We start from the raw sequence: 26716 nt of genomic DNA, 5'->3' as shown, positions 1-26716 counted from the left end.
GTACATTGTAGCTACAATTCCGACCATACATGTTATCTCAAGATTCATATATTTAAATATTTGCCCCAACAAATGAAGATAATATACATACATTTGTACATATTTTTTATAGAAGAGTCTATTCTGTGTTTTTTGTTTTCCCCATTTTTCGCTTTGCCCAGTTCTTTTTTTTTTTCTATAGCTACACTTTTGTTTGAAAATATTGTACTTTTGAAATTGCGGAATAAGTTATAATTTTGAGTAATATTAATTAGAAACTCAATACAGGCCCCCAGAGCAAATACAAACTAGAGAGACTGCCAACGTAGCTCAGTTGGTGGAGCACTGGCATGGGAATCCAGAGGTCAATGGTTCAACTTCCGCTCAAGTCCATTTTTCTTTGTACAACCCCCAACATATTTTGCGGGAAAATGTCATAAAGTTTAAAACATTGACTATTCAGTATCCTGGCCTTGTACAGCCTGGCCCAATTTCATGGCTCTGCCTGCAATAAGAAGCAAAGAATTAGCACTTTATACATGTTATGTTATGTCAAGTGTATTTCACAGGTAAGCAGGGAGTTTCATATTCCACGTTACAAGGCATTTTTCGCTTACACAACTGCATGTATTGTACATGTAGCTCATAAATTCAGTGCTTGCATAAGCGGCGAATGGTGAGCGAAAGGGCAGATTTATGCGGTTAGCAGAGCCCGGAAATCAGGCCCTGTATGTCCCTCTGACTTCTAATTATTATTATTATTATTTATTTGACCTCAACAGCAATACAAGTACAGAAAATACAAACAAGGCAACAATGAAAGGGAAAAACCCATAACAGAAACGACAACGCTACAAAACATAAAGAGTAAACAAAAAAGGACAAATAAGTGAAAAATAAATAAATAAGTTAATTAATTAATCAAACAAGCAGTCAATCAATAAATAATTCAAAAAATAATTAAGTGAATAAATAAACAATAAAACAAGTAAGTAAACAAACAAGCAAAAAATAAAATAAATCTAAGTAATTAATTAATTAAATAAATAAATAAATAAATAAATAAACAAATAAACAGAAAATAAAATAAATAAATAATGATAATTCATGTAACTCCACTTCCTTCATTCCAGAGACGCCGGTGATTCCACATTCTTGGGGAGTTTCTCGGATATGCTTCTACAGAAGTTGTTTGCCGCTGCCATCGCTGGGGCTTCAGACCACGATAAAGTCAAGTCCAATGCTGTACGAGCTCTGGGGATGCTGATTCGCTTTGCAAGGTCCCAGGCTCTAGGTGAGGGTTACTTGAGTGAATCCATTACCTCCGATTTTAAGGAGGATTTCTTATTTTTGCCTCTTTCTACAAGGATGAGAAGTTTGAAACTTGAATCTGAGCTCCGACTTCTTAAAGGAACACGTTGCCTTGGATCGGACGAGTTGCCTTTGATCGTCTATAAAAAGCGTTTGTAACCGTTTGTTATAAAATGCATATGATTTGAAAGATGTTTTAAAAGTAGAATACAATGATCCACACAAATTTGCCTCGAAATTGCGTGGTTTTCCTTTTACTGTGCGAACTAACACGGTCGGCCATTTATGGGAGCCAAAAATTTGACTCCCATAAATGGCCGACCGTGTTAGTCAACGAAGTTTAAAGGAAAACCGTGCAATTTCAAGGGAACTCGATCGATCCAAGGCAACGTGTTCCTTTAAGTCAGCCTTGTAAGGAACTTGGCTGCCATTTTTTTACAAGACCCTTGAGACTCACCTGTTTTTTTTTTAACTTAAAGGAACTGAACACTTTTGGTAATTACTGAAATATTTAGCACAAAAACTTACTTGGTAACAAGTTTAGGAGAGCTGTCGATAGTTTATAGTTGTGAGAAACTGTAATGGCTTTACCCTTTCGGTAAACAGTATTGTCCAAGGCCCACACTTTGTGTACCACAACTTCTATATCAAATAACAAACCTGTGAAAAGTTAGGCTCAATCGGTCATCGGAGTCGGGAGAAAACAACGGAAAAACTCACCCTTGTTTCCGCGCGTTTCGCCGTGTCATGACATGTGTTTAAAATAATTCCGTAATTCTCGTTAACGAGAATTTATATTGTTTTGCTGTTTTCTCAAAAAGTAAAGCATTTCATGGAATAATATTTCAAGAGAAGTCTTTCACCATTGCCTTCTGTAAACCCTGTAAGTTATTTGTAAATCTGTGAACTTTTATTTTTTTTTCTGAACCGAAAGGGTCCAATGGCTTTAAAGGAACGTTACAGAGTTTGTAAGAAATAAAAATCGTGAAGATCACAGATTTACATGAAACTTACATGGTTTAATGATGATGATAGTTGAAAACATCCCTTGAAATATTTCTGTCTGAATTGTCATATTTGATGAGAAATAAATAATCTAACTTCGCGTTTGGAGTTTATCGCTCACCTCAGTGAGCGTTTTATTCATTTTTATTTTGGCATTGAAGCAACGCAAAACTTGTAATCGGCTTTTCACTATTCTCTCCTGACCCAGATATTTGTTGGCAAAAAAACGCAATTTTGTAATGTTAATTTTGGTTTTACAGCGATGTGTGTTAGTACTGTATACTCGGTAAGACAGAACACCTGTCACCAAGAGGCTTCTATATTCATATGAGAAATCAGTGCAAAGAACTAAATAAACAGTAAAATAATAGGAAAATAAACAACCCTTAATTCTTCCAAATGAATAATAGTAGGTGTTTATATTGCACGTTTCAGGCGGACCTCGGGGCATGTTATAATATAAAACCAATACAAATCAAGGAATAAGACATAGGTAATACAAAGCTAATTGAATACAGCAGAAGGACAAAACATTAACAAACACAAGTTAAGTTAAACAAATCGCACACCATCGGTAAACAGTATTGTCCAAAGGCCCACACATGTATCACAACTTACACATAAAATACCAAACCTGTGAAAAGTTAGGCTCAATCGGTCATCAGAGTCGGGAGAAAATAACGGGAAAACCCACCCTTGTTTCCGCACGTCTTGCCGTGTCATGACATGTGTTTAAAATAAGTCTGTTATTCTCGATACCGAGAATTGATAGTTGTTTTAATGTTTTCTCAAAAGTAAAGCATTTCATGGAATATTATTTCAAGGGAAGTCTTTCACCATTACCTTCTGTAAACCCTGTAAGTTATTTGTAAATCTGTGAACTTTTAATTTTTGTTCTGTTCGTAAAGTGTCCAATGGCTTTAAAATAATTAATATAGGTTTTCTCGGTCAATTTCAGAAAATGAGCAGCCAATTTAACCACCAGCCTGTTCTAGTTCGATTTTGTGCGAACTAGAACAGGCTGGTGGTTAAATAGGCTGCTCATTTGTGGATTCTCAACGATGTTAAAGGAAAACCGTGCAATTTCGAGGGAACTCGATCGATCCAAGGCAACGTGTTCCTTTAAGTCAGCCTTGTAAGGAACTTGGCTGCCATTTTTTTACAAGACCCTTGAGACTCACCTGTTTTTTTTTTTTTAACTTAAAAGAACTGGACACTTTTGGTGTGCGATTTGTTTAACTTAACTTGTGTTTGTTAATGTTTTGTCCTTCTGCTGTATTCAATTAGCTTTGTATTACCTATGTCTTATTCCTTGATTTGTATTGGTTTTATATTATAACATGCCCCGAGGTCCGCCTGAAACGTGCAATATAAACACCTACTATTATTCATTTGGAAGAATTAAGGGTTGTTTATTTTCCTATTATTTTACTGTTTATTTAGTTCTTTGCACTGATTTCTCATATGAATATAGAAGCCTCTTGGTGACAGGTGTTCTGTCTTACGGAGTATACAGTACTAACACACATCGCTGTAAAACCAAAATTAACATTACAAAATAGTGTTTTTTTGCCAACAAATATCTGGGTCAGGAGAGAATAGTGGAAAGCCGATTACAAGTTTTGCGTTGCTTCAATGCCAAAATAAAAATGAATAAAACGCTCACTGAGGTGAGCGATAAACTCCAAACGCGAAGTTAGATTATTTATTTCTCATCAAATATGACATTTTAGACAGAAATATTTCAAGGGATGTTTTCAACTATCATCATCATTAGACCGTGTAAGTTTCATGTAAATCTGTGATCTTCACGATTTTTGTTTCTTACAAATTCTGTAACGTTCCTTTAAGTCAGCCTTGTAAGGAACTTGGCTGCCATTTTTTTACAAGACCCTTGAGACTCACCTGTTTTTTTTTAACTTAAAGGAACTGGACACTTTTGGTAATTACTGAAATATTTAGCACAAAAACTTACTTGGTAACAAGTTTAGGAGAGCTGTCGATAGTTTATAGTTGGAGTATTGTAGTTTTTGAGAAAGAAGTAATTTCATACTTAAATATTTGAATTTGAACAACATATAAATATTATTGATTATTTTAACTTGTTTTTGTTTATGTTTTGTCCTTAGAACTGCTATGTTCACTTAGCTTTGTATTATTTCTTATTCCTTGATTTGTATTGGTTTTGTATTATAAAATGCCCCGAGGTCCTATTTAGAGGTGCAATATAAACACCTACTATTATTCATTTGGAAGAATTGAAGGTTGTTTATTTTCCTATTATTTTACTGTTTATTTAGTTCTATGCACTGATTTCTCATATGTATAGAGGCCTCTTGGTGATAGGTGTTCTGTCTTACCGAGTATACAGTGCTAACACACATCGGTGTAAAACCAAAATTAATATTCTTGATCCCTGATCAAAGTTTAACATCTATTATATCGTTGCGGTACCCGCTGCCAAAACATAGGATTCGAACTGCCTCTAGCTGCCGGGCAACCTCGGTAGTCTAGTTGGTAAGACACTGCTCTAGAATTGCAAGGGTCGTGGGTTCGAATCCCACCCGAGTAACATGCCTGTGATATTTTTTCACAGGACTCGGGAAAGTACTGAGTATACAGTACTAACACACATCGGTGTATGGGTAAAAAACAAAAAATTAATATTCTTTATCCCCGATGCAAATTTAACATCTATAAATATATATATTATATTATTAATCTAATTATTTTCCCAACTGTCTTTCCAACTAGCCAAGAGTAGTATTCAAGCTGTGGTAAACGATGCTATCAAGGCTTTGCTGAAGAATATTACAACGGGGGCTGCTATGAGGGTCAAGGTAAGCTACGTTTTACAAAATGTTGTATTAATAGTGGCTTTTTATAAAAAGTTTATATTCATCACTCAGTGACGCTCAAGGTGCTCCAACATTCAGTATTTTCCAGCAAGATATGGTGGAGCTAGGTTTTGAATTAGAGACCAATTCCTTCACAGACGTGCTGTCCGTTTGCAAATTTTCAGTAGAAACTTTGTTTAGCTGAAACTTTGACAGGTGACTTTTACTGTTAAAGCCAGTGGCACTATTGGTAATTGTCAAAGCCCAGTCTTCTCACTTGCTGTATCTCAACATATGCATAAAACAACAAACCTGTGAAAATTTGAGCTTGATTGGTCGTCGGAGTTGCGAGTACCATGAAAGAAAAAACATCCTTGTCACATAAAGTTGTGTGCTTTCAGATGCTTGATTTCGGGACCTCAAATTCTAAACTTGAGGTCTCAAAATCAAATTCGTGGAAAATTACCGTTTTCTTGAAAGGTACTCCACTTCAGAGGGAGCCGTTTCTCACAATGTTTTATACTATCAACCTCTCCCCATTACTCGATACCAAGTAAGGTTTTAAGCTAATAATTATTTTGAGTAATTACCAATTGTGTCCACTGCCTTTAATGTGTACCTTTCTTTATAACTTTGTCTGTACAGTACATGTCAGTTATATATACACGTAGGTCAGAGCAACAGGGCCCAATTTCATGGCTCTGCTTACCGCGGAAATCGGCACTTGCGATCATGATTCCCCGCTTACGTGCAAGCGCCGAATTTCTGCGCTAGCCTGTAAGCGTAGAATGCCTAGTAACGTTGAGTACGCACGCGCAGAAGCCAAAGTTCGTCGCTAACGGGTGAAATACGCTTTCCGTAAGAACTCCCTGCTTCCGTAAGCGCCGTTTCTGCGCTTACGGTAAGCAGAGCCATGAAATTGGGCCCTTGTCTATGACCAATTACGTACCCTAACTTTAATCTACATAGGAGTAACATGTAGTAATACAAGGAGAACCAACAAGAGGCTTTTATAACTTAATACTATACTCCCATGTGGCTGCCATTATGTAATTGGCAATTTAAAGAGAGGGGTTATGTCATATCAAATAACCAGTAAAACCCAGATGGAAAGTTTTGTTTCTACCATCATTAGCTATTTTTTATGAAAGGTTAATGTTAGTCTTGGAGTTGTTTTGTGTGTCATACATGTATGTACACAAGTACCCAGACCATTTCGCTGACAAGCCTGCTAAGAAATGACCAGAAACACTCAAGGTCTCCTCTCACTTTTGTAATAATAAAAGGTGACATGGTCAGTGATGAATAAACAGCTCTATCAGTTTTACTAGAATCTGACACCATTATAAATAAGAAGAATTATTTTGTTCAAGGTAGGTAATTACAGGAATAGATAACGCCCTTTAGTAATTAGAGCCTGGAGTGGGCTTTAATTAGTACACTGCTACGCCTCCTGCCCAGGCTTTCCGGGTTGCGGTAAATTTGTTTGATACTGATTTATGACCAGCCGTCAGATGGGTGATCGGGCTGCTATTTCATCAGATAAAATTTATCATTTGCTTACAAACCCACACGCTTGTCTGGAGCGTGACGAGTATTGCGTTACATTACGGGTGCATTTATGTTAGCCAATTTCTGTCATCGCCACATTGTTATTTATATTACTCTGCTGTACTGAAGGCTAACTCTAAACTACCGTACATCAATTTTGAGTGATGTAATTTAATGTGATTAAGCTGCCATGTCATACTCTTCCTATGTACTTTTGTCTGTTTTCCCATTTTACCCCTTCAAAAAAGTATGATTACGTGTACATGTATTGTGATTATTATAAGGCAAAGTATACTTTTTGTTTTTTGAACCACTTCATTGTTTTAATCATACATGTAAAGAGATAAAACTAACATTTGAAAAGTTCATTTGTTAGATATCGCTGACAATGTTCATGAAGAAAGAATAATCTCTACAAAGGAATTCACAATCTTAGAACAGAGAATGGTAACTAATAACAGTAATGCTTCACAGATTCAAATTTTCAGGGCATAAAAAACTGATATAACCACGTTTCTTCGCAGTGAAATGTTTCTCAATATACTTAATACTTATCAAAGCTGCTGTAAGTTTCTACAAGTTTTGTAATTTCAGCAATTTTTTATAGTGACTACCAAATCTTAACATTCCCTTTAAATAGCCTGAATTATGAAAGCTTACACCATGTGTGTCACTTGATAAAATATTCAAACTTGTTTCCAAGGACCAAATATCATGCCAAAGTCCAAGTTTCGCTTTGTACCATTTTTCTTTGTCCAACCCCAAATTAATTAAAATTTACCCTGTTCGTTTTCTCAGAGACAAAGCTTTTGTTCAATTTATCCATAGCCGAGGATTCTTGATGGATCCACAATTGTGTACAATAAAAAACAACTACAGACCTTATGAACATGATGTTTTTTGAGTAGGGCGCCCTCAGCTAGAGTTCAAAAGAGGGTTTGCTCATTGGCCCATCATGTGCGCGGAGCAATACAAGTAGCTGCACTTATTTCAGTGTTTATTACCCTTGAGCACTGGGCCATTTATTTCATTGCGTAAACCATCTCTGCTCCCTGGGGAGTGCTGCCATTATTATGTAGCCACTAAGCTAAATCAATCACAAGAACCATCTCTGCCCTAACAGGTGAACACTTATCTCTTGGTGAAGACTAAGCAATAGTTTTATCTTGCTCAAGGACTTGCATGTACAGTAAGTGTCATAACTGGAATTCGAACCCATGCCACAAATGCACTAAATGGCTTAGCCTTGACATACCAAATCAATCAATCCAAAGTTTACTGATTGGGTGTTAAGTACCAAGAAACAAGGCTGTGCGGACCAACCAGTAAAAGACTTGCTGGCTCAGTTAGGCTTGGTTTTAAGATGGCGGACTCTAAAAACATTTAAAAAATTGCAATGGAATTCTTTTAAAAATGAAATACCCTGAAGCATACATGTAACAACTAAATAACGATAACTAAGTTCCATTACTTGAAAACAGATTGAAGGCTGTATATTGTAAGAACATGAATGTACATGTACATGTACAATGTACATGTACAATGTACCTACAATTTACATCATGAACTGTTTCGGGTTACCGACCCGTTTTCATGCAGCTCTCAGAAATTGTTTCAGTCAGTGAACTTTTTGTCAGAAACAATTGTTTCCGATCATGGTCGCAAAAACATACCCCAGTGTGGTTGAATTGCTTTACGTGGAAAAGAGGCAAGATGGCTGCTCCTTACAAGAGTAACCCTGCTCAATGATTTAGTCTGCGTACATCTGTAATTTGGGGCTAAACGAATTTCTTGAAGACTAACAAATTGTTGGCGCACAGGATTTCCATTGTGGAAATGAATCATCATCATCAGGTGATTTTGCAATCATCCCTCTCAGAGAAGTCTTGTTTCCTCAAAAGAAGAGTCTCATCTAAGACGGAACTTGTCCCTTCTCAGAATATTTCTATCCATTACTTAAATCCCGCGTCTTAACATGCAGTTTCCGTCTCCGAAGTTTCGCCACCCGCCCCTCTCTAACTGGTGTATGAGCACGTCGTGTAATTCAAAATGACAACTGTATCTCTGCGATATTTCTTTTTCGGAGTAGAAAGGAAGTCCCTTATTCATGTTATTGCTCAACCATAACTTGTCCGTTTATTTCATGGATGAAGCTTACTCAAAAATAACATTTGAATTGACACATTTATAGCTTTTCTTTAAATTGAACATTCAGGATACAGTGTGGAGAATGAGATTAGATGAAAGATTTATTTTAAAGGTGTTCTGTCAGTGAAAATACATGTACACGGCTGAAATCACTGAATTTTTTGTTGAATTGTTTTATCGTAGTGAGTTTACACTAAGCCAACATGTTGACTTATTGTTTAATTTCTTTAGGTGAGATGGAACGCATGCTATGCCATGGGCAACGTCTTCAAGAATTCCAGCCTGGAGATGGGCAAGGCCTCTTGGTCATCCGATGTCTTCAGCGCTTTGACAGACGTCGTCAGAGACTGCAAGAACTTTAAGGTGAGCTTTGCTGTTTTTTTCCTCTTCTCACCCAACTTCTAATTTGGTTAGATTTTGTATTTTAATCTTTGCTTTTGTTCACTGTTTGATCAGCATCCAAAGCAATGGCAGTGGTGCCCTGTGCTTTTGCTGTGAAACAAAATTACCTCATACGTAGATGTTCCTCTTACCTGAGGGAAATTGCTGTGCCCTTCTCAAGAACAGTGATCAAGACCTGGGACTTAAAATAAATGGGATAACAACACAAAAAGTTGCACTTGAAAATTTATAGAAATACACAATTTTCAAAAATTGAGCTCTCCCATCTCCCCCCCATGAAGACCATCAAAGCAATTTAACTCCCAATGGGCTTGGCGTGAAGGTCATTTTCCCTTTCATGATCTCACTTTTAAAATCCAGTTGATGTGAACCACATTATGAAAAAGCTGGAAATGAACGACCTCCATCATTCACAATGATAACGATAATTGTGTTAAAGTCAAACATCAAAGAGGAAATTAACGATCCAAGAACAAGACAAATAGCTACATGTAGATTGGGGAAAACAGGGCCCAATTTCGTAAAGCCTGTAAGCACAACAATTTAAAACTGGATTACCAACCAAATTGCCAAGTGATTTTCAGGATAAGCAAAGAACAGCTGAATACCAGTATCGAGCAATCGAGCAATATGCAACAAATGGAAATTTGGTTGGTAATCCTGTTTTTATCAAGGAATAAATGTCACGCTTAGCAAATTTTTGTGCTTACAGGCTTTATGAAATTGGGCGCAGGTCCTCATGAGGAGATTATGAAGACACTATCAAATTTCTTACCGACATTCTGGAATGTTGATACCACGAAAGTTTATTCAAATAGCAAGGCCTGATAGTGATACTGAGGCAATGAAGGTGATAGCCTCCGGGCCTCATTGTCATTGCCTTGGTGCCCTTGAATTGCTCCAGAAGTAATTTACAATTTCCACATAGGGTGCATGTTGCCAGATAGCAAATGCCTTGGTGCCCTTGCCATTTCAAAAACGAAACATACAGGCCTGCATACCATCTTCTTTAAGTACACACACCGCAAGCATAGAGAATCACACTGGATTCACCAACTCAAGACAGTCAAACCCTTTGGACTAAACATAAACACTGGTGTTAAATAACTTCCCATTACCCTCCACTTCACTCCTGTCTGAGAACTTATATGTTGTATGTATTCTGTAAATAAAGTATAAATTAATTTGTTAAAGTTGTTCTTACGAATTTATTACTATAACTATATCATGTAAGTAAACTCCCCTTTTTTCCACAGGTCCCTCATACCTATTTTTAATACCATCCAACCTTTGATCTTGCTAGTCTTTATTAATTGACCATTGTTAGTTGCATCATGATGCAACTTGCTCTCTAATTCTACCCTTTCATGTTTCCCTGCATTGTTATCGAACAATGCATTTACCACTTTTATGGTCAAGTAATCCACCCTTTCATACTAAATATCCTTTGTCCTCGCCACTTTACTCCTATTGGTTCATAGCCACCAATTGTTTCTGAAATAGAAACTTTGATTGGCTGTTATTTTCCCGCTTCTTTCTGGATCCTTCCCTTAATCCCTTTCCCCTCTCTTTTTCTATAAATGGATATGTATTTGTTTGTACTTGCTTTATGCCTCTGAAGAAGGTCCGGTTTGGATCGAAAGCTAAGGTCATCTACCCTATTTATTATATTATCTTCTTTAAGTACATGTATCTGAGTTTGTTTATCACTCCGAATGTCAAACGTGATCATTCAATATTTCGCCACGGCTCGTTGAACTCACTAATGTCGACATATCTAGAGCAAGAAAATGCCTCCTTAAATTGTTAATGTTATTACATTGACAAGGACACTGAATGATGACAAGGATGATATTGAATTAAAGTTGGCTCGTACAGACCAACAACAAAAAAAGCAAAAGGAAAAAAAAATTCCCTGATTTGGACAGAGTTGTTGTCACTGGTGCCAGACAGACAGACAACCCTCATTTTGGGCTGTCTAATTGTAGTCAGATGTTTGTTCACGCAATTGACAAGAAGTTATTTCCAGTCAGAGTAGACAGTGTTTATAATCATGTTAGGCCCGATAAATAAAAAAAATAAAAATGTGTAGTCCCCCTCCACTTCCTTTTAAGAAGCCGCCTCCTTTTTTACTGATCTCAGAAAAATAAAAATAAAAACATTTGAAAAAAGCCCAGCTGTATGTCTTTAAAAATGTGTCAGTGGGCCATTAAAAAAAAAGATATAAAAAAACACACTCCTCTTTTTTCTTCTTCTTTTTTAAAGACAATGGACACTATTGGTAATTGTCAAATGCTAGTCTTCTCACTTGGTGTATCTCAACATATACATGAAAAGAAAAAAAACTGTGAAAATTTGAGCTCAATCGGTCGTCGAAGTTGCGATATAAAGAAAAAAGAAGATACACCCTTGTCACACAAAGTTTGTATGCATTAAGCAGTTAAGACGGTTGATTTTGAGACCTCAAGTTCTATTCTGAGGTCTCAAAATCAAACTCGTGAAAAATTACTTCTTTCTCAAAAACTACGTTACTTCAGAGGGAACCATTTCTCACAATGTTTTATACTATCAACCTCTGCCCATTACTCGTTACCAAGTAAGGTTTATGCTAATAATTATTTTGAGTACCAATAGTGTCCACTGCCTTTAAGGCAGGATGCAAAATACTTTTTTGGGGGTCTTAGTTGTGAAGGTTAATGTTGAAAAGTGCGCAGCAATGTTTGCTTAGGGAAAGAAAGGCACTAGACAAGAAGTAAAATGCCTTCAGGAATATCTGCAAGGCAATCACCGGTTGATGCCAATTACTTTCGTTTCATTAAGAAATTTCCAAGATGTGGACCACCATATTTATAATTTTCCCCCATGTCCCACTTACTCGTGCACAAATAACTCAAATGTTGGGGTGATGTTTTTAGGAGGCCCTGTACAATTGGCATCTTTTGTCGGGGCTTACACGCAGACCATGAAGGCCATGGCCTGCGTTGCCCATGGTCTTGGCCTTGGTGCCCCTTCAGAAGTTTCCCGTTGACTTAAACATTTTCCAATGGAAGCGGCCTTTGCAAAACTGAAATGTCCTTGCCCTTTCAACATGTTCACAGAGAAAGTTCCACGTCTGCTATGTAAGTAACACTCAAATTCATCACTCGATGACCAAGGAGACAACAGCATCCTCCCTTTAAAGGCAGTGGACACTACTGGTAATTACTCAAAATATTTATCAGCATAAAACCTTACTTGGTAACGAGTAATGGGGAGAGGTTGATAGTATAAAACATTGTGAGAAACGGCTCCCTCTGAAGTGATGTAGTTTTCGAGATAATTTTCCACGAGACCTCAAGTTTAGATTTTGAGGTCTCGAAATCAAGCATCTGAAAGCACACAACTTCGTGTGACAAGGGTGTTTTTTTCTTTCATAGTTATCTCGCAACTCTGACGACCAGTCGAGTGAAATTTTCACAGGTTTGTTATTTTATGCATATGTTGAGATACATGTACACCAAGAGAGAAGACTGGCCTTTGACAATTACCAATAGTGTCCAGTGTCTTTAAAGTGGTCAACTGGCCAGATGCCAAGTTAAAAATACCTGGGGATCAGTCAAGTGGTCCAGCTGGCTATATAGTTCAGTGTTGAAAAGCCTCCATAATTATTGAAATATGGACTAGTGAAAAAGCTGACAGACAAGTGACAAAGTGATATGACAAGCTAACAAGTCCTGTTGGCCAGTCACTAAAAAATTAAGGGTATTAACACTGGATGCTCATGGGGCTCTTCTGACATTATTACCCTTGATCACTGGGCCACTGGTGACTGGGCTAGCTGTATTTAGCAAAGTTTGCTAGCAACAATTTCTTGCTAACCTGTGAAACGTGTAAATAAATTTCTGCTATTGAAATAAAACAAAATTTGCAAAGAAGCAGGTCATGAAATAGGGCTAGTTGCTCACTGCATACCAACCAAAAAGACCCCTTGTTATAACGGTTACAGCTCGATAGTACTAAGGTTCGATGGTCCAAAGAGTCGTTAGTCCGAAGGTTCGCTTGTCCGAAGGTTCGTTAGTCCGAAAATTCAATAGTCCGAAAGGTTCGATAGTCCGAAGGTTCGATAGGCCGAATTTACAATAAGGCCCGGTAGTCCGAACTGACAATAAGGTTCGATCGGCGATTCGGACTATCGGACCTTATCGTCGATTCGGACTACCGAACCTTCGGACCAGTGAACCTTCGGACTAATGAACCTTCAGACTAATGAACCTTCAGACTATTCATCAAATGATCGGATTAACTAACCCTATTTCATTTTCGGACTAATGAACCCCCTGTTATGGGAAATTTGTGCGTTCGGACTATAGAACCTTCAAACTATTGAACCTTCGGACTAATGGACCTTTGGACGATCGGGTGGACACCGTTATAACATGGCTCAATTGTGTAAATGATCTCGCAATTCAACCCCAGCAGAGTCTCACTCAAAGGCTTCATGTGTCTCATTTTCAACATTTAAAGACTCAATTTTAGTCAAAGTGTTTGGCCATTAACAAGTTTTATAGTATGAGTGTACTCACTTTTTCTGCAGTTATAACTTCTTCATAGTATCTGGCTAGCTGCTCTAATATTACGAATACAAAGTTTACAATCTGCTTTTGGAGTACATTTTTAGTGACGACCCAAAATCAGATGATAAGACTATGTAGCACACAGCAAATTCTTCACATTAAAGGCAGTGGACACTATTGTTAATATTCAAAATATTTATTAGCATAAAACCTTACTTGGTAACAAGTAATGGGGAGAGGTTGATAGTGCAAAACATTGTGAGAATAGGCTCCCTCTGAAGTAACATAGTTTTTGAGAAAGAAGTAATTTTCCACCAATTTGATTTAGAGACCTCAGATTTAGAATTTGAGGTCTCGAAATCAAGCATCTGAAAGCACACAACTTCGTGTGACAAGGGTGTTTTTTCTGTCATAGTTATCTCGCAACTTTGACGACCAATAAAGCTCAAATTTTCACAGGTTTTATGCATACATTGTATGTTGAGATACACCAAGTGAGAAGACTGGTCTTTGACAATTGCCAATAGTGTCCAGTGTCTTTAATTCAAATATAGAGCTGTCATCAAGTACACTCTTTAAAAAATTGAATTCCTGATAAGATATTGAACTACGCTTGGATCCTGAAAAAAAGAAGAGGGGGGACCGTGCTGTTTATCTAACAAGATTCCAATCAGGCCACTGCTCTGCAGTTTACAGTTTATTTTAGTTCTTCTTCTCACTCCAAGGTTGTTTTAACCGGGGAAAGAAAACAGAGTTTGCCCGCAGAGTGAGGGAGATCTGTTACCATCTTCATGTAGGTTAGAAAAATAGAAACACTCGAGTGGTTTAGTTACACAATCTCCATGACTTTTATAATAATGTAGTTGTGCATACTCAGGGATCCCCTGTTGTGTTATTTGTTACCAGTAATTCAAACCGTGAGATTTATACAGAAATAAATCTGGCGGAGAATTATCTTGTTATTGAGACGGAGAATCATCATACAGTCTCAGATTATACCGCAGAGATTTTCTTTTGAAACCTGATTATTTTTCCTCCGGATGACGAACCATCGCTATATATGTACATGTACCATGAATGAGTGTGCCATCCATAGACTTCTCTCATTTCATTGTAGTTATTGTGTATTTACCCAGTTTCTTGCTTGGGTTTTTTTTTTCTTCATGTCAGCATGTATGTCATGTATAAAGTCAGATTTTCTCTTTTGCTGATCGTACTTTTGTACACTATTGGTAATTACTCTAAATAATTGTTAGTATAAAAACTTACTTGGTAACAAGCAATGGAGAGCTGCTGAGAGAAAACACTGCATGCCTGAAGCCTTTTATTACATAGGCATCTGAAACACTACAAATGTGTACAACAAGGTTTTTTTTCTTCCATTATTCTCTTGTAATTTTGATGACCAATTATTCATTTTATTTATTTTAAATCTTTATACTTTGTTGGCAGGGGCCGTCCAGGGTAAGGCAAAAGTTTTACAAACTGTCATCAAAGCGATGTGCCCTCCCAGACCCCCTCCAACAAAAAACATACATGTTTATAAAAATACAGAAAATAAAAGCATGAATTTTAAAAATGTAGATAATAACATTTAAAAGTACAAAAATTAAAATCATTAAACTCCAAGCTGGCACAAACATTAAGGCAAGATAATGACAATAGACCAAAACTGAACGCTGGTAGATAAAACAAAATATCACCCATAAAATTATTAAGAAACAAACCAAGCAAAGTATACAGTGAACTCAATACAATTGAGTCCAAATTTTCACTGGCCTGCTGTTTTAAACATATTTTGTGATACATGTAATTAAACCAAGTCAGGCCAAGTCAGGAACCGGTCTTTGACATTTACTGAAGGTGTCCGTGCCTTAAAGCCAACGTGCAGCCTGGCTGAATTGCTTCGGTTTCTCTCTTTTAACTATTTTCTGTTTCTTGTGTTCCTTTGTTGCAACCTGTGTACATGTTTAAAGTCAGATTTTTTTCTTTTTAACTCACTGTCCTCTTGTATAATTAGCTTTTCATTAAGCCAATTTGCAGCTTGGCTTATTGCCTGGCGCTCCATCCTGTTCCTTTTCTTCCCTCTCTCCTTTTATTATCTTTTTTTTTTTTCGAAAAAGGACTCTCAATTTTTTATTGTCAAATTGTCTATCGGAGAATGACGTACGCTTGGGGTTAAAATTGGCGTATCTGGCCGTGAATAGGTAGCATTCTACAGTCTATTCAATGTATTACAGGCTGTCATTTCAAATTACGCCATTCGCCTCGGGCACCAGGTCTAGTACACTTTTGAAAACCTGTTGGTGGTCGGAGTACGTCATGGGGAATATTGCAGAGGTAACGTATTTATAAAATCAGAACAAAAATGAGAGCGAGCAAGTTGTCGCTCTCTAATCTGGCTGGCTATCCTTGTTGAGGTGAGGGTAGAGTTTCATGGGGCTTTAGTATTGAAAGAAAGGTCAACTGCACAATAATTGCTTTCTGTAGGGCCATTCAGAATAGTCAATGTTAAAACAGAAATTGTTCTTCTTTTTTTATGTAGGCAAAAGAAAGTATCTCATGATTACATGAAATAAAAAAAAGTTTCATTAATAAATAATAAAAACATTTGGATCAAATTGAGCAAAATGCCCCATATCACATAGGAATCAGGGCAGCACTGTGACGCCACGCCACTTACTTACTCAATCACAACAAGGCAATGGAAAATACATACAGTAGTAGAGAAGATTTAACCAACCTTCACCTAGTTCGAGTAAGGATGTGTTTTAAGGGCACTGGACACTTACACTTAAGAAATTTACATACATGTATGTAGTTACAATGTGTAGTTATTAAGCTTTTTTTTTTAGGTGTTTTTATTCAAGCCGACTTAAGGTGGGACACGCATGTAGGCTCAATGATCAAGCGTGCAAATTCCTGCCTTTTCATGCTTCGTAAATTAAAGTATCATTACCTAAGCATATCTGATGTTGTTGCTATATATACCTCCTTTGTGCGGCCAATTTTGGAGTATGCTGCACCCGCCTGGTCAGGTGCTTTGTCAAGTAAGCAGTGCAATGATCTGGAAAGGGTGCCAAAGCGCGCATGCAGAATTATTCTTGGCAATGACTACGTGCGCTACTCAGACGCTCTACCATTGTGCAATATTGAAACACTGGTATGCCGTCGTAACCACTTGTGCCAATCTTTTGCCAAAACTCTCCCTTCATCAGTCCTAAAGCGCCTGTTGCCACAGAGGTATGATAGTGGGTACCAACTTAGGAACCCGGACATCTGGGTCAGTTTCAATGCCGAACAGAGCGCTACAGAAAGAGCCCTCTCCCTCACATCACACGTCTTTTTAAAGCCATTGGACCCTTTCGGTAAACAGTATTGTCCAAGGCCCACACTTCGTGTATCACAACTTATACTTCAAATTAACCTGTGAAAATTTGGGCTTAATCGGTCATCGGAGTCGGGAGAAAATAATGGGAAAACCCACCCTTGTATTCGCGCGTTTCGCCGTGTCATGACATGTGTTAACAATAAATCCGTAATTCTCGTTAACGAGAATTAATATTGCATGTTTTACTGTTTTCTCAAAAAGTAAAGCATTTCATGGAATAATATTTCAAGAGAAGTATTTCACCACTACCTTCTGTAAACCCTGTAAGTTATTTGTAAATCTGTGAACCTTTTTTTTTTTTCTGTACCGAAAGGGTCCAATGGCTTTAACAACTGAATTGCAATAGAATGCAGCTTTTTATGCGCCCTTTGACTGTGCCAGCAATATTTTTTATCCAGGTTTTTTTTTTTTCCAACAACTTTTAGAACAATTTGTTTTATACATTGTAAAAATTTGTCTCTCCTTAATGAATTATTTCTTGAATAATGTGAACTAGTGTGATTTTTTCTTATTTTTAATCTCTGTATATTTTCCTGTAATTCGACCTCCGGTCGCCATGGGAATTTGTTTTTAAAATAATAAACCAATAATGAATGAATGAATGAATGAATATGGTTGTACCTGCAAGTTCACTATTTATTTATAGTTTCTTCTTGTTTCTCCACACCGTGTATCCACACCATGCAAAGCTTTAAACAATACGCACTGGACACTATTGGTTATTACTCAAATTAATTGTTTGCACAAAAACTTGGTAACACAGGCTCCCTCTGAAGTACATCAATTTTGAGAAAGAGGTAATTTCTCACTCATGACTTCAGCTGAAGCCTTTTATTATGCATGTGAAATCACACAAAGTAATGCAATAAGAGTGTTTTTCTTTCATTATTCTCTTGCAAATTCGATGACCAAGTGAGCCCAAATTTTCACAGGTTTGTTATTTTATGCATATGTTGGGATACACCAAGTGAGATTACTGGTCTCTGACAATAAATTGCAATAGGTGTCCAGACTCAAAGTTATATACTACAATGGTTACTTCAGTTTTGGTTTAAGTTTTCATTTTGATGGATCTTTGCTGAGACTAAGAACCCTGCAGGCGCCACCAACGGCCGGAAAATAACTAGTTAAAAAAATTGAAGAAGGGGGGCTAGTTCGGATCAAATTTCAATAAAATCCCAGAGATAAAAACTTATAACCAAATAATAACTACATTCACAATTTAAAGAGCCACATTAGTTTGAGTGATTTCATTCAAGTTGATCTTAAAAAACGTGAAGCTCATGAGGCTTGGAAATTTGTGACACTTTGTGGCGTCAGTGATAATATGTAGCCTCTCGAGAGAAACTGAGAGATTGCCGATCACATGTCTCCATTCTTGAGGGAGCAACCAAGCCTACATGGATGCATCCATATAATGGAAACATGTACTCGCTTCACTAGCAAGTGGAAAAATCCTGGATAATTTCACATTCATCAAAAAGATAGGGGGGGGGGGGGGGGAGAGAGAAATGACTTCCTACAAGGCGACACATTAGTAGGATTGTGTTTACGACCAGATTTCATCTTTGAATTCATCCTTGAAATCAAGGAGACTTTTCATTAGTGCGTCTCGTATAGTTGGGTCCCAGGGCAATACTTGATGGTATTGTGATGAAGTCAAAAGACGATGTTCACGAGAGAATCAGAAATATAAGTGGGGGAGTCTCCACTCGGGTTTGACAATGAAAGAGTTAGCAGTCGGGGGGGGGGGGGGGGGGGGTTGTGTGTGTCAAAAGAGGCAGATGGCAATGAATTGGATGTACTTTATAAACCTGGGAGTCTGCCATAGTCAAGCTTTTCCTCTTACTCTCATTGCACTGTGTCGGGCATAATATATTTTTCCTACCACAGTCTGATTAACGACCTTTTTTTGCTGTTGGAAAAGTCTTCTTATTTTTTGTTAAATAGCCTGAAATGTCTATTCAACCCTACACCATGTGTTGGTCAGCCCTTGTTTGTACTAAATAAAATAATCCTACTTTGTTCCAAGGACCAAATATCATGCCTGTCTCGTAATATTCATTCATAGACAAATTAGTTTTGAAAAAAGGGTAGTTTAAAAGTATCGATTTTGATACTTTTAAACTAACTTTTTTTTCAACAAAAATCATCCGATTTCTTTGATTTGTTTCATCGCAATTTTCATTTCATCCAGAAATATTTGTAAACAATAATTTATAAGTAGGTTAACATAGTTTTAAAAAATAGGAACACTGTTTTCTGAACCACCCTGCTGTACTATGTTGAGAAAAAAATTGTAACTAAATCTTTGGACATTTTAAACAAAATGCCTAAAAAACACTTGTTTAACAAATTGCTTATGATTGGTTAGGCACTTATGATCCAATATCTTTTACATATGTACCGGTTCATGTACATGTTCCTGATCCTACTATCTCTTATTCCTAATCCTTACGATAACCCTATTGTGTAGATCATGAGGGGTTATCCGAACATAGGGATGTCGGAACAGAAGGATGTTGGAGCAGTCACCTATGAAATGACTCTATTTACATGTCTACTTGATATTGAAGTACATTTAAGTTACATGTAACCCGTCTTAAAGGCAGTGGACACTATTGGTAATTACTCAAAATAATTATCAGCATAAAACCTCACTTGGTAACGAGTAATGGGGAGAGGTTGATAGTATAAAACATTGTGAGAAACGGCTCCCTTTGAAGTGGCATAGTTTTCGAGAAAGAGGTAATTTTCCACTGATTGGATTTCGAGACCTCAAGTTTAGATTTTGAGGTCTCGAAATCAAGCATCTGAAAGCACACAACTTCGTGTGACAAGGGTGTTTTTTTCTTTCACTAATATCTTGCAATTCCGACGACCAATCGAGCTCAAATTTTCACAGGTTTGTTATTTTATGCATACATTATGTTGAGATACACGTACACCAAGTGAGAAGACTGGTCTTTGACAATTACCAAAGGTGCCCAGTGTCTTTAAATGTGCTTGTAAATACTTACCTTTTATAACTTGTATTTGTAGATCTACTTAGTATTTTGTATGTTTTTGTTTCGGTAGTTGTAGAATATTTCTTTGGTCACAGATATACACACATATACATGTAGATGGCGCTCTTTAACTATTTACACCATGTTGGTCCATTCCTGACTGGTGTAGATGGTTCTGATTGGCTCACAAATTGACCAATCAGCAACCCCTGTCTTTAATTTGATCTTTCCTTTCCTTTTGTTATATTTATTCAGGTCAGGATCAACGCAGCTCTAGCCTTAAGTGTACCTAGCAAGCGATGTTGCTATGGCGGTACTGACCGGTTCTGTTTGGTTTGGTCCAGTTTACTCCATGCCTTGGAAGTCATTGATCAAGTCGCTGACGTCTCTGAGCTCAAGTACAAAGACACATTACGGGATCAGGTGAGAAAATCGCTTGCTACATGTACATGTATGTGAATTAGATCATAATGTAAAATAAAGTTTTGTGTGGTCTTTTCCAGTTCTTGAATCGATTAAGGCAGTGGACACTATTGGTAATTACTCAAAATATTTATTAGCATAAAACCTTACTTGGTAACAGGTAGTGGAGAGCTGTTGATAGTATAAAACATTGTGAGAAATGGCTCCCTCTGAAGTAATGTAGTTGTTGTGAAAGAAGTATTTTTATGCACATGTTGAGATACAGCAAGTGAGAAGACTGGTCTTTGACAATTACCAATATTGTCAAGTGTCTTTAAAGCTTCAATAAAGTTTTTCATTTTACCACTTCACATGTATGGATGAAAGAGCCACAAGTGTAGTTGTTCTCCATTTTTCATCCATAAACTAAGCGTTCTCAATCATCAATGTTATATTTATAAGGGAAAATTGACTGGTGACAAGTTTTCGTTTAAATTGTATTATTGTTAATATTATTTTCTAGTATGAAACCAAGGATGCCTCTTATGAACCGGTAAACTTAATAAATGTAGCTCACAAGCCGATAACGATTTTGTACTGCAAGAAAATGACGTTATGAATCAGTTGCTATGGATAGACCAACCGGTTCTGTCTGGTTGTGGTTCGGTTTATCCCTTGATGTCAAAGAAGCTGGTGTCTGGAGCTAAACTGATGTGTATAAAAGGGGATAAAATATTTTTGTTTATAAGTCGGTTGCTGTGTCAGTACAAACAAGTTTCATCTGGTTTGATCCAGTTTGATCCAGTTTGTAATTAAGCCATACTGTAGGTGTCATTGAGCAAAAGTGGTGTCTAAAGTAAACAAAAATTGTACTTCAAGCACATGAAAATGATGATCGGTTGCTATAATAACAATAATAATAACCGTGTTTATAGCGCGCCTTTTGTCAAAGGATACAAAGTGCCAGGTATTTTTACTGCAAAGTGAGTAGGATGAAGTTTGAGTTATCAGACCTAATCCTTAGCACAATGTAATGGTATACAAGGTGCTGTGGCGCAATATGCAGCCAATCCAGCTAGTAACACTGGGGCGAACCCCTTCTCTTTTCGATACATTGAAAGTGCACTGGGTTCTTTTACATGCGTTTACACAACACATGGGACCAATGGCTTTACGTCCCATCCGAAGGACGAAGCAATGGTTAAGTGTCTTGCTAGAGGACACAAGTGTCACGGCTGGGGATGAACAAATCGCTTCTGTCTGGTTAAAGTTCAGTTTTAAAATGCATGTAAAGTGAGTCATTGAACAAGAAAATGATTTTAAGTTCAACGACATTTCACAGGATCAGGTGAGAATCATGAAATTTCATTTTGCTGTGGACATGGTGGAAGCTGGTTCAAACCGGTTCTGTCTGGTTTGATCTTGTTTACTCTGTGCTTTTAGAGGTCACTGACCAACTACAAGCTGTCTAAACTTAGTGTTTTAGTGCAAAGATAAGGTGGGATCATGTCTTCACTTCATGAAAGAACTTTTGATTGTCACGACTGGATTCGGGGACAGTGCTCCTTCAATTTCCATCTCTTAATTATTCACGAGCTTGAGTAGGAATCCTCGATTTAATCAATTGTGTGTAAGACTTCTCTCCTCCATGTTTTTGTAATATTTGCTCTCTGACTCCTAATGATAGAGCAATCAATAGTATTTTGATATCATTATTAACAACACTCTGTATCCATGTAAAACTTGCTCCATGTTTTTTGTTTTTTGCTCTCGGACTCCCAAATGATAAAGCAATCAATAGTATTTTTATATCCTTATAAACAACACTCTGTATTAATGTTCAATTTGCTCCATGTTTTTTTTTTTTTGCTCTCTGACTCCTAATGATGGAGCAATCAACAGTATTTTTATATCATTATTATTAACAAGCGCTTGGGTAGAGGTTGATATTGTGTTTGAAAAAGCCTTTTAAGCACCAAAGCAGCCTGGGGGTGCGTACTCCCCAAGGAGACAAGAAAGGTTACAGAAATGCTATTGGTCCAATGACCTGCCGTCGATTTCACAAAACTCTTCCTAACTTAAGATTTATCTTAGGACTTAGGACGAGTCCCAACCCTGCACTGTAGCATGCAGACCTTAAGATTATGCCTAAGTTAGGAGGGGTAACTCGTCCTAATTCGAGATAGGATTAATCCTAGCGTTTCGTGAAATCGGCTGCAGGCTTCTGTGTTGCATTTCCATTTGTGAATTGTACTTTCAATGGGGCGGTTAGTCTTCTTACATGTCTTAGGTTTCTTTCCTATAGTAGGCAACTATTAGAGTTACTCGTCCTAACTCAAGATAAGACGAGTCCCAACTCTTTGTGAAATCGGCGGCAGGGCACTTATGTAGAGCGCATTATGTTATCGTAAAATGCGCTTAGAGCTAGTTTTGTTTTTTATTGTGAGAGATTAATTTTTGTTTTGTTTTTAAATCATCCCAACGATTCTCTTGAATTCTCTCTCTTTTTTAACCAGCTGTGTCAGACACTCGCCCATCTAGGAAGTCTCGTCACCGTGGATGACCTTTCACCTCTGCGCAAGATTCTACAGAACCGTGCAGGCATGCTAGAGTTGAACATTTTGAGGTACAGGGAGGCTAAAGTGATCGCTGGGACGACCGACGATAAACGAGGTAGGCTCAGGATAAATTGTTAAAAAGGAGGATGTGATGCGTTGAATCATTTGTTAACAAACCAAGCTCTCCAGAAAATCAATAAGTCTTTTGTTCTTAAAGGGTCTGGGTACTTTTTACAGGACACGAAACACAATGTCCACAGATTTACATTAAACTCACACAGTTTGAAGATAATGATAGTAGAAAGCTTCCCTTAAAATATTACTTGCTGAAAACAAGTCACAAAAATAAGTTTCGTCTTGGGAGACAACATTTTTTTTTTCAGCATATAAAAAACTATAGCACCTCAGCAAGTAATAGCACCTTAGCAAGTAATATTTTAAGTTAAGCTTTCTACTATCATTATCTTCAAACGGTGTAAGTTTAATGTAAATCTGTTGACATTGTGTTTTGTGTTACAAAAAGTACCAAAATCCTTCAAAGACACTGGACACTTTTGGTAAATGTCAAAGACAAGTCTTCTCACTTGCTGTATCTAAACATAAGCATAAAATAACAAACCTGTGAACATTTGAGCTCAATCAATCATCGAATTTGCATGATAATGATGAAAAAAACAACAACAATGTCACACGAAGTTGTGCGCCTTCGGATGCTTGATTTCAAGACCTCAAATTCTAAATCTGAGGTCGTGGACTCAGAAATTTGATGGAAATTACTTTTTTTGTAAAAAACTACTTCACTTCAGAGGGCGCCGTTTCTTACAATGTTTTATACTATCAACCTCTCCTTACGTTTCCAAGTAAGGTTTTGTGCTAATAATTTGTTTGAGTAGTTACCAATAGTGTCCACTGCCTTTAAGTCTGAATGGTAGAACATTTTATCGGTAAAATACTTCTGCGGGCGGGCACAGAAAGGTCCTTTGGATTGGTGGAGCGCTCTGCGGAAATGCTCAAATTGCTACCGTTCGCATTCGCTCAAAAGACAATCAAGTTAGTTGTCTTTGCAAGATAAATATCTGTGGTAAGTCTTGTGTTTTTTGTCAAGACTATTTCACCATGTCGCCTTACTCAATAAACCAAATTGCGAGATAAATTGTCTGATTACCTTGGTAAGTGGTATGTCATTCATGGATTTTCCCGTACTTTTCTAAAGCCGAGGCAAAACTTGATTTAGTCGTTTATCTCCCAGATGTAAAACTTGCATCAAGACTTGCCTCAATTAAAACTTATTATAGATTCATACATTAATTTATTCCTACTGAGTTAAATCATTTGACTCTCAGATTTAAAGGATTTGGGTATTTTTTGTAACACAAAACACAATGTCCACAGATCGACATAAACGTACACAGTTTGAAGATAATGATAGTTGCAGGCTTCCCTTAAAATATTACGTGCTGAGTTGCTGTAGTTTTTGAGAAATGAGTAAAACAATGTGTTTGGTAAAGTTGATTAAAATGAGACCAACACTTCAAAATGTTTTTCGTCTTCAGAGACAAAATATTGTTAGTTATTTGTTTCCTTATTTCTCAAAAACTACAGCACCTCAGCAAGTAATATTTTAAGGGGAAACTTTCTACCATAATTTTTTTTGAATTGTGTTAGTTTAATAATGGTCTATGAACATTGTGTTTTGTGTTCTACAAAAAGTACACAGACCCTTTAAAAAAGGTCTTACATTTGAAGCACTTGAGGAATTGTTGTTAGAGCGTTAAAGCGTAGCAAGTACATTCCACTGCGCCAAATCTAATCAAGACGAAAGCAAATTGAATCGGGAGAGAACTACTTGACTTACTCCTCAAATTGATGTCCTCATCAAATCAACTGGAAATCAAGGAGGACAAAACCTTGCGATGATGATTCATTGTAGACTGCAAATTATTGTTGTTTTAAGAGTTAACACAAGATTTTGTTAGGTTGAAGGAGTTGAGTATTTCCATCAAGCTTTCTGGTCGAATTGGAAATGGGATGTTGTCAGTCACTCAAACTAAATCTTGAACGGTACAAAATGTGACGACTTGTAATATTACATAATCAGCCAAGTGATGTACACTGTATGAGGTCCATCTCTAATTGCAACCATATTGGTAATGATCAAAAGGGTGTTAGGTGTATTTACTTAAAGACACTGGACACTATCGGTAAATTGTCAAAGACTAGTCTTCACAGTTGGTGTATCTCAACATATGCGTAACATAACAAACCTGTGAAAATTCGAGCTCAATCGGTCATCGAATTTGCGAGATAATAATGAAAGAAAAACACCCTTGTCACACTAAGTTGTGCGCTTTCAGTTGCTTGATTTTGAGACCTCGAATTCTAAATCTGAGGTCTCAAAATCAAATTTGTGGAAAATTACTTCTTTCTCGAAAACTCTGTCACTTCAGAGGGAGCTGTTTCTCACAATGTTTTATACTATCAACCTCTCCCCATTACTTGTAATCAAGAAAGGTATGCTAAACATTATTTTGAGTAATTTACCAATAGTGTCCACTGCCTTTAAAAGCTTGAAAATCTCCCTGATTGTTGCACAAAATCTCCCTGATTGAATTGGAGGATGCAAGCGTTGGCAGCTCTGTGATGATGGTGATAAGGTCAGAACTGGCAACTCTCCCTGATTCTGCAGAAAGTACTCTGAAAATAGACCAGTCTTTTCATGTTCTGACTCACAAATGTTGGAATCTTCCTGATTAGGGAAGACTTATTTGCGCTGCTTGTGCTGTGTAGGGTGTGTTATCAAGACAAAATAAATGTTAAAGTCATTTTCCTCATGTTTTGTGAATTTGTAGTTAGGATGTTATTTTCTTGAGTGGCAGTGAACCAAGTGGGGATTAGCCCATTGGATTGGCCCGTTTGGGGATTAGCCCATTTGGGTATTAGCGCATTTGGGGTATATTTGTAGGCTTTGCTTATATCACCATCTATGTAGTTATATCAGATGTGGCTTTTATTCACTTTTGCAATTTACGTAATAATAATATTAATAATAGACAGTTATTATATAGCACTGATACAACTGTACCACTGTAAGGTCCATAAGCCCTTTGAAAAGAGAAAGAATTATGTTGAAAAAGGCAGACAAGAATGAAAGTTTTGAACATTGTGTTTTAACCCGGGTATTTAAATTTGTTTAAATTTATTTTATTAGCATCACATCTCGTTGCCCACAGGCCAAATTGGACATGATTTGTAATCATAAGGCCTAAATAGCCTTCATTAGTAAAAACATTAAGAAGGATGCAAGTAGGATTAAAACACGTTATTCACAAAAATTGATCATTGGTTTCAGCCTGTTTGACATTGTGTGGTAAACTGTTCCAAAGATGCACAGCAGCGTTCCGGAACGAGCGAGAACCATTATTATTGAATACCAAGATAATTATTGAAAAGTTTGATGAATTTAGCGTTATATATACCTTGTTTAAAGGCAGCGGACACTATTGGTAATTGTCAAAGACTAGTCTTCACAGTTGGTGTATCTCAACGTATGCATAAAATAACAAACCTGTGA

At 37.1% G+C, this 26716-nt stretch overlaps 1 protein-coding gene across 1 annotated transcript in view; it reads left to right on the top strand.

Moving 5' to 3' along the window:
• Positions 1 to 26716, top strand: part of LOC139938292 (HEAT repeat-containing protein 6-like) — a 62303-nt gene that overhangs the window by 33381 nt on the left and 2206 nt on the right. Inside the window, exons 18-22 of the mRNA XM_071933709.1 lie at positions 1113 to 1273; positions 5050 to 5135; positions 9063 to 9194; positions 20441 to 20608; positions 23104 to 23260. Coding sequence (XP_071789810.1) covers positions 1113 to 1273; positions 5050 to 5135; positions 9063 to 9194; positions 20441 to 20608; positions 23104 to 23260 — 704 coding nt within the window. The remainder of the gene's footprint in view (positions 1 to 1112; positions 1274 to 5049; positions 5136 to 9062; positions 9195 to 20440; positions 20609 to 23103; positions 23261 to 26716) is intronic.

The sequence above is a fragment of the Asterias amurensis genome, chromosome 6 (assembly GCF_032118995.1).
Source record: "Asterias amurensis chromosome 6, ASM3211899v1".
NCBI classification, from domain to species: Eukaryota; Metazoa; Echinodermata; class Asteroidea; order Forcipulatida; family Asteriidae; genus Asterias; species Asterias amurensis.
Note: the sequence above shows the minus strand (reverse complement) of the source record. Positions and strands in the feature narration are given on the sequence as shown.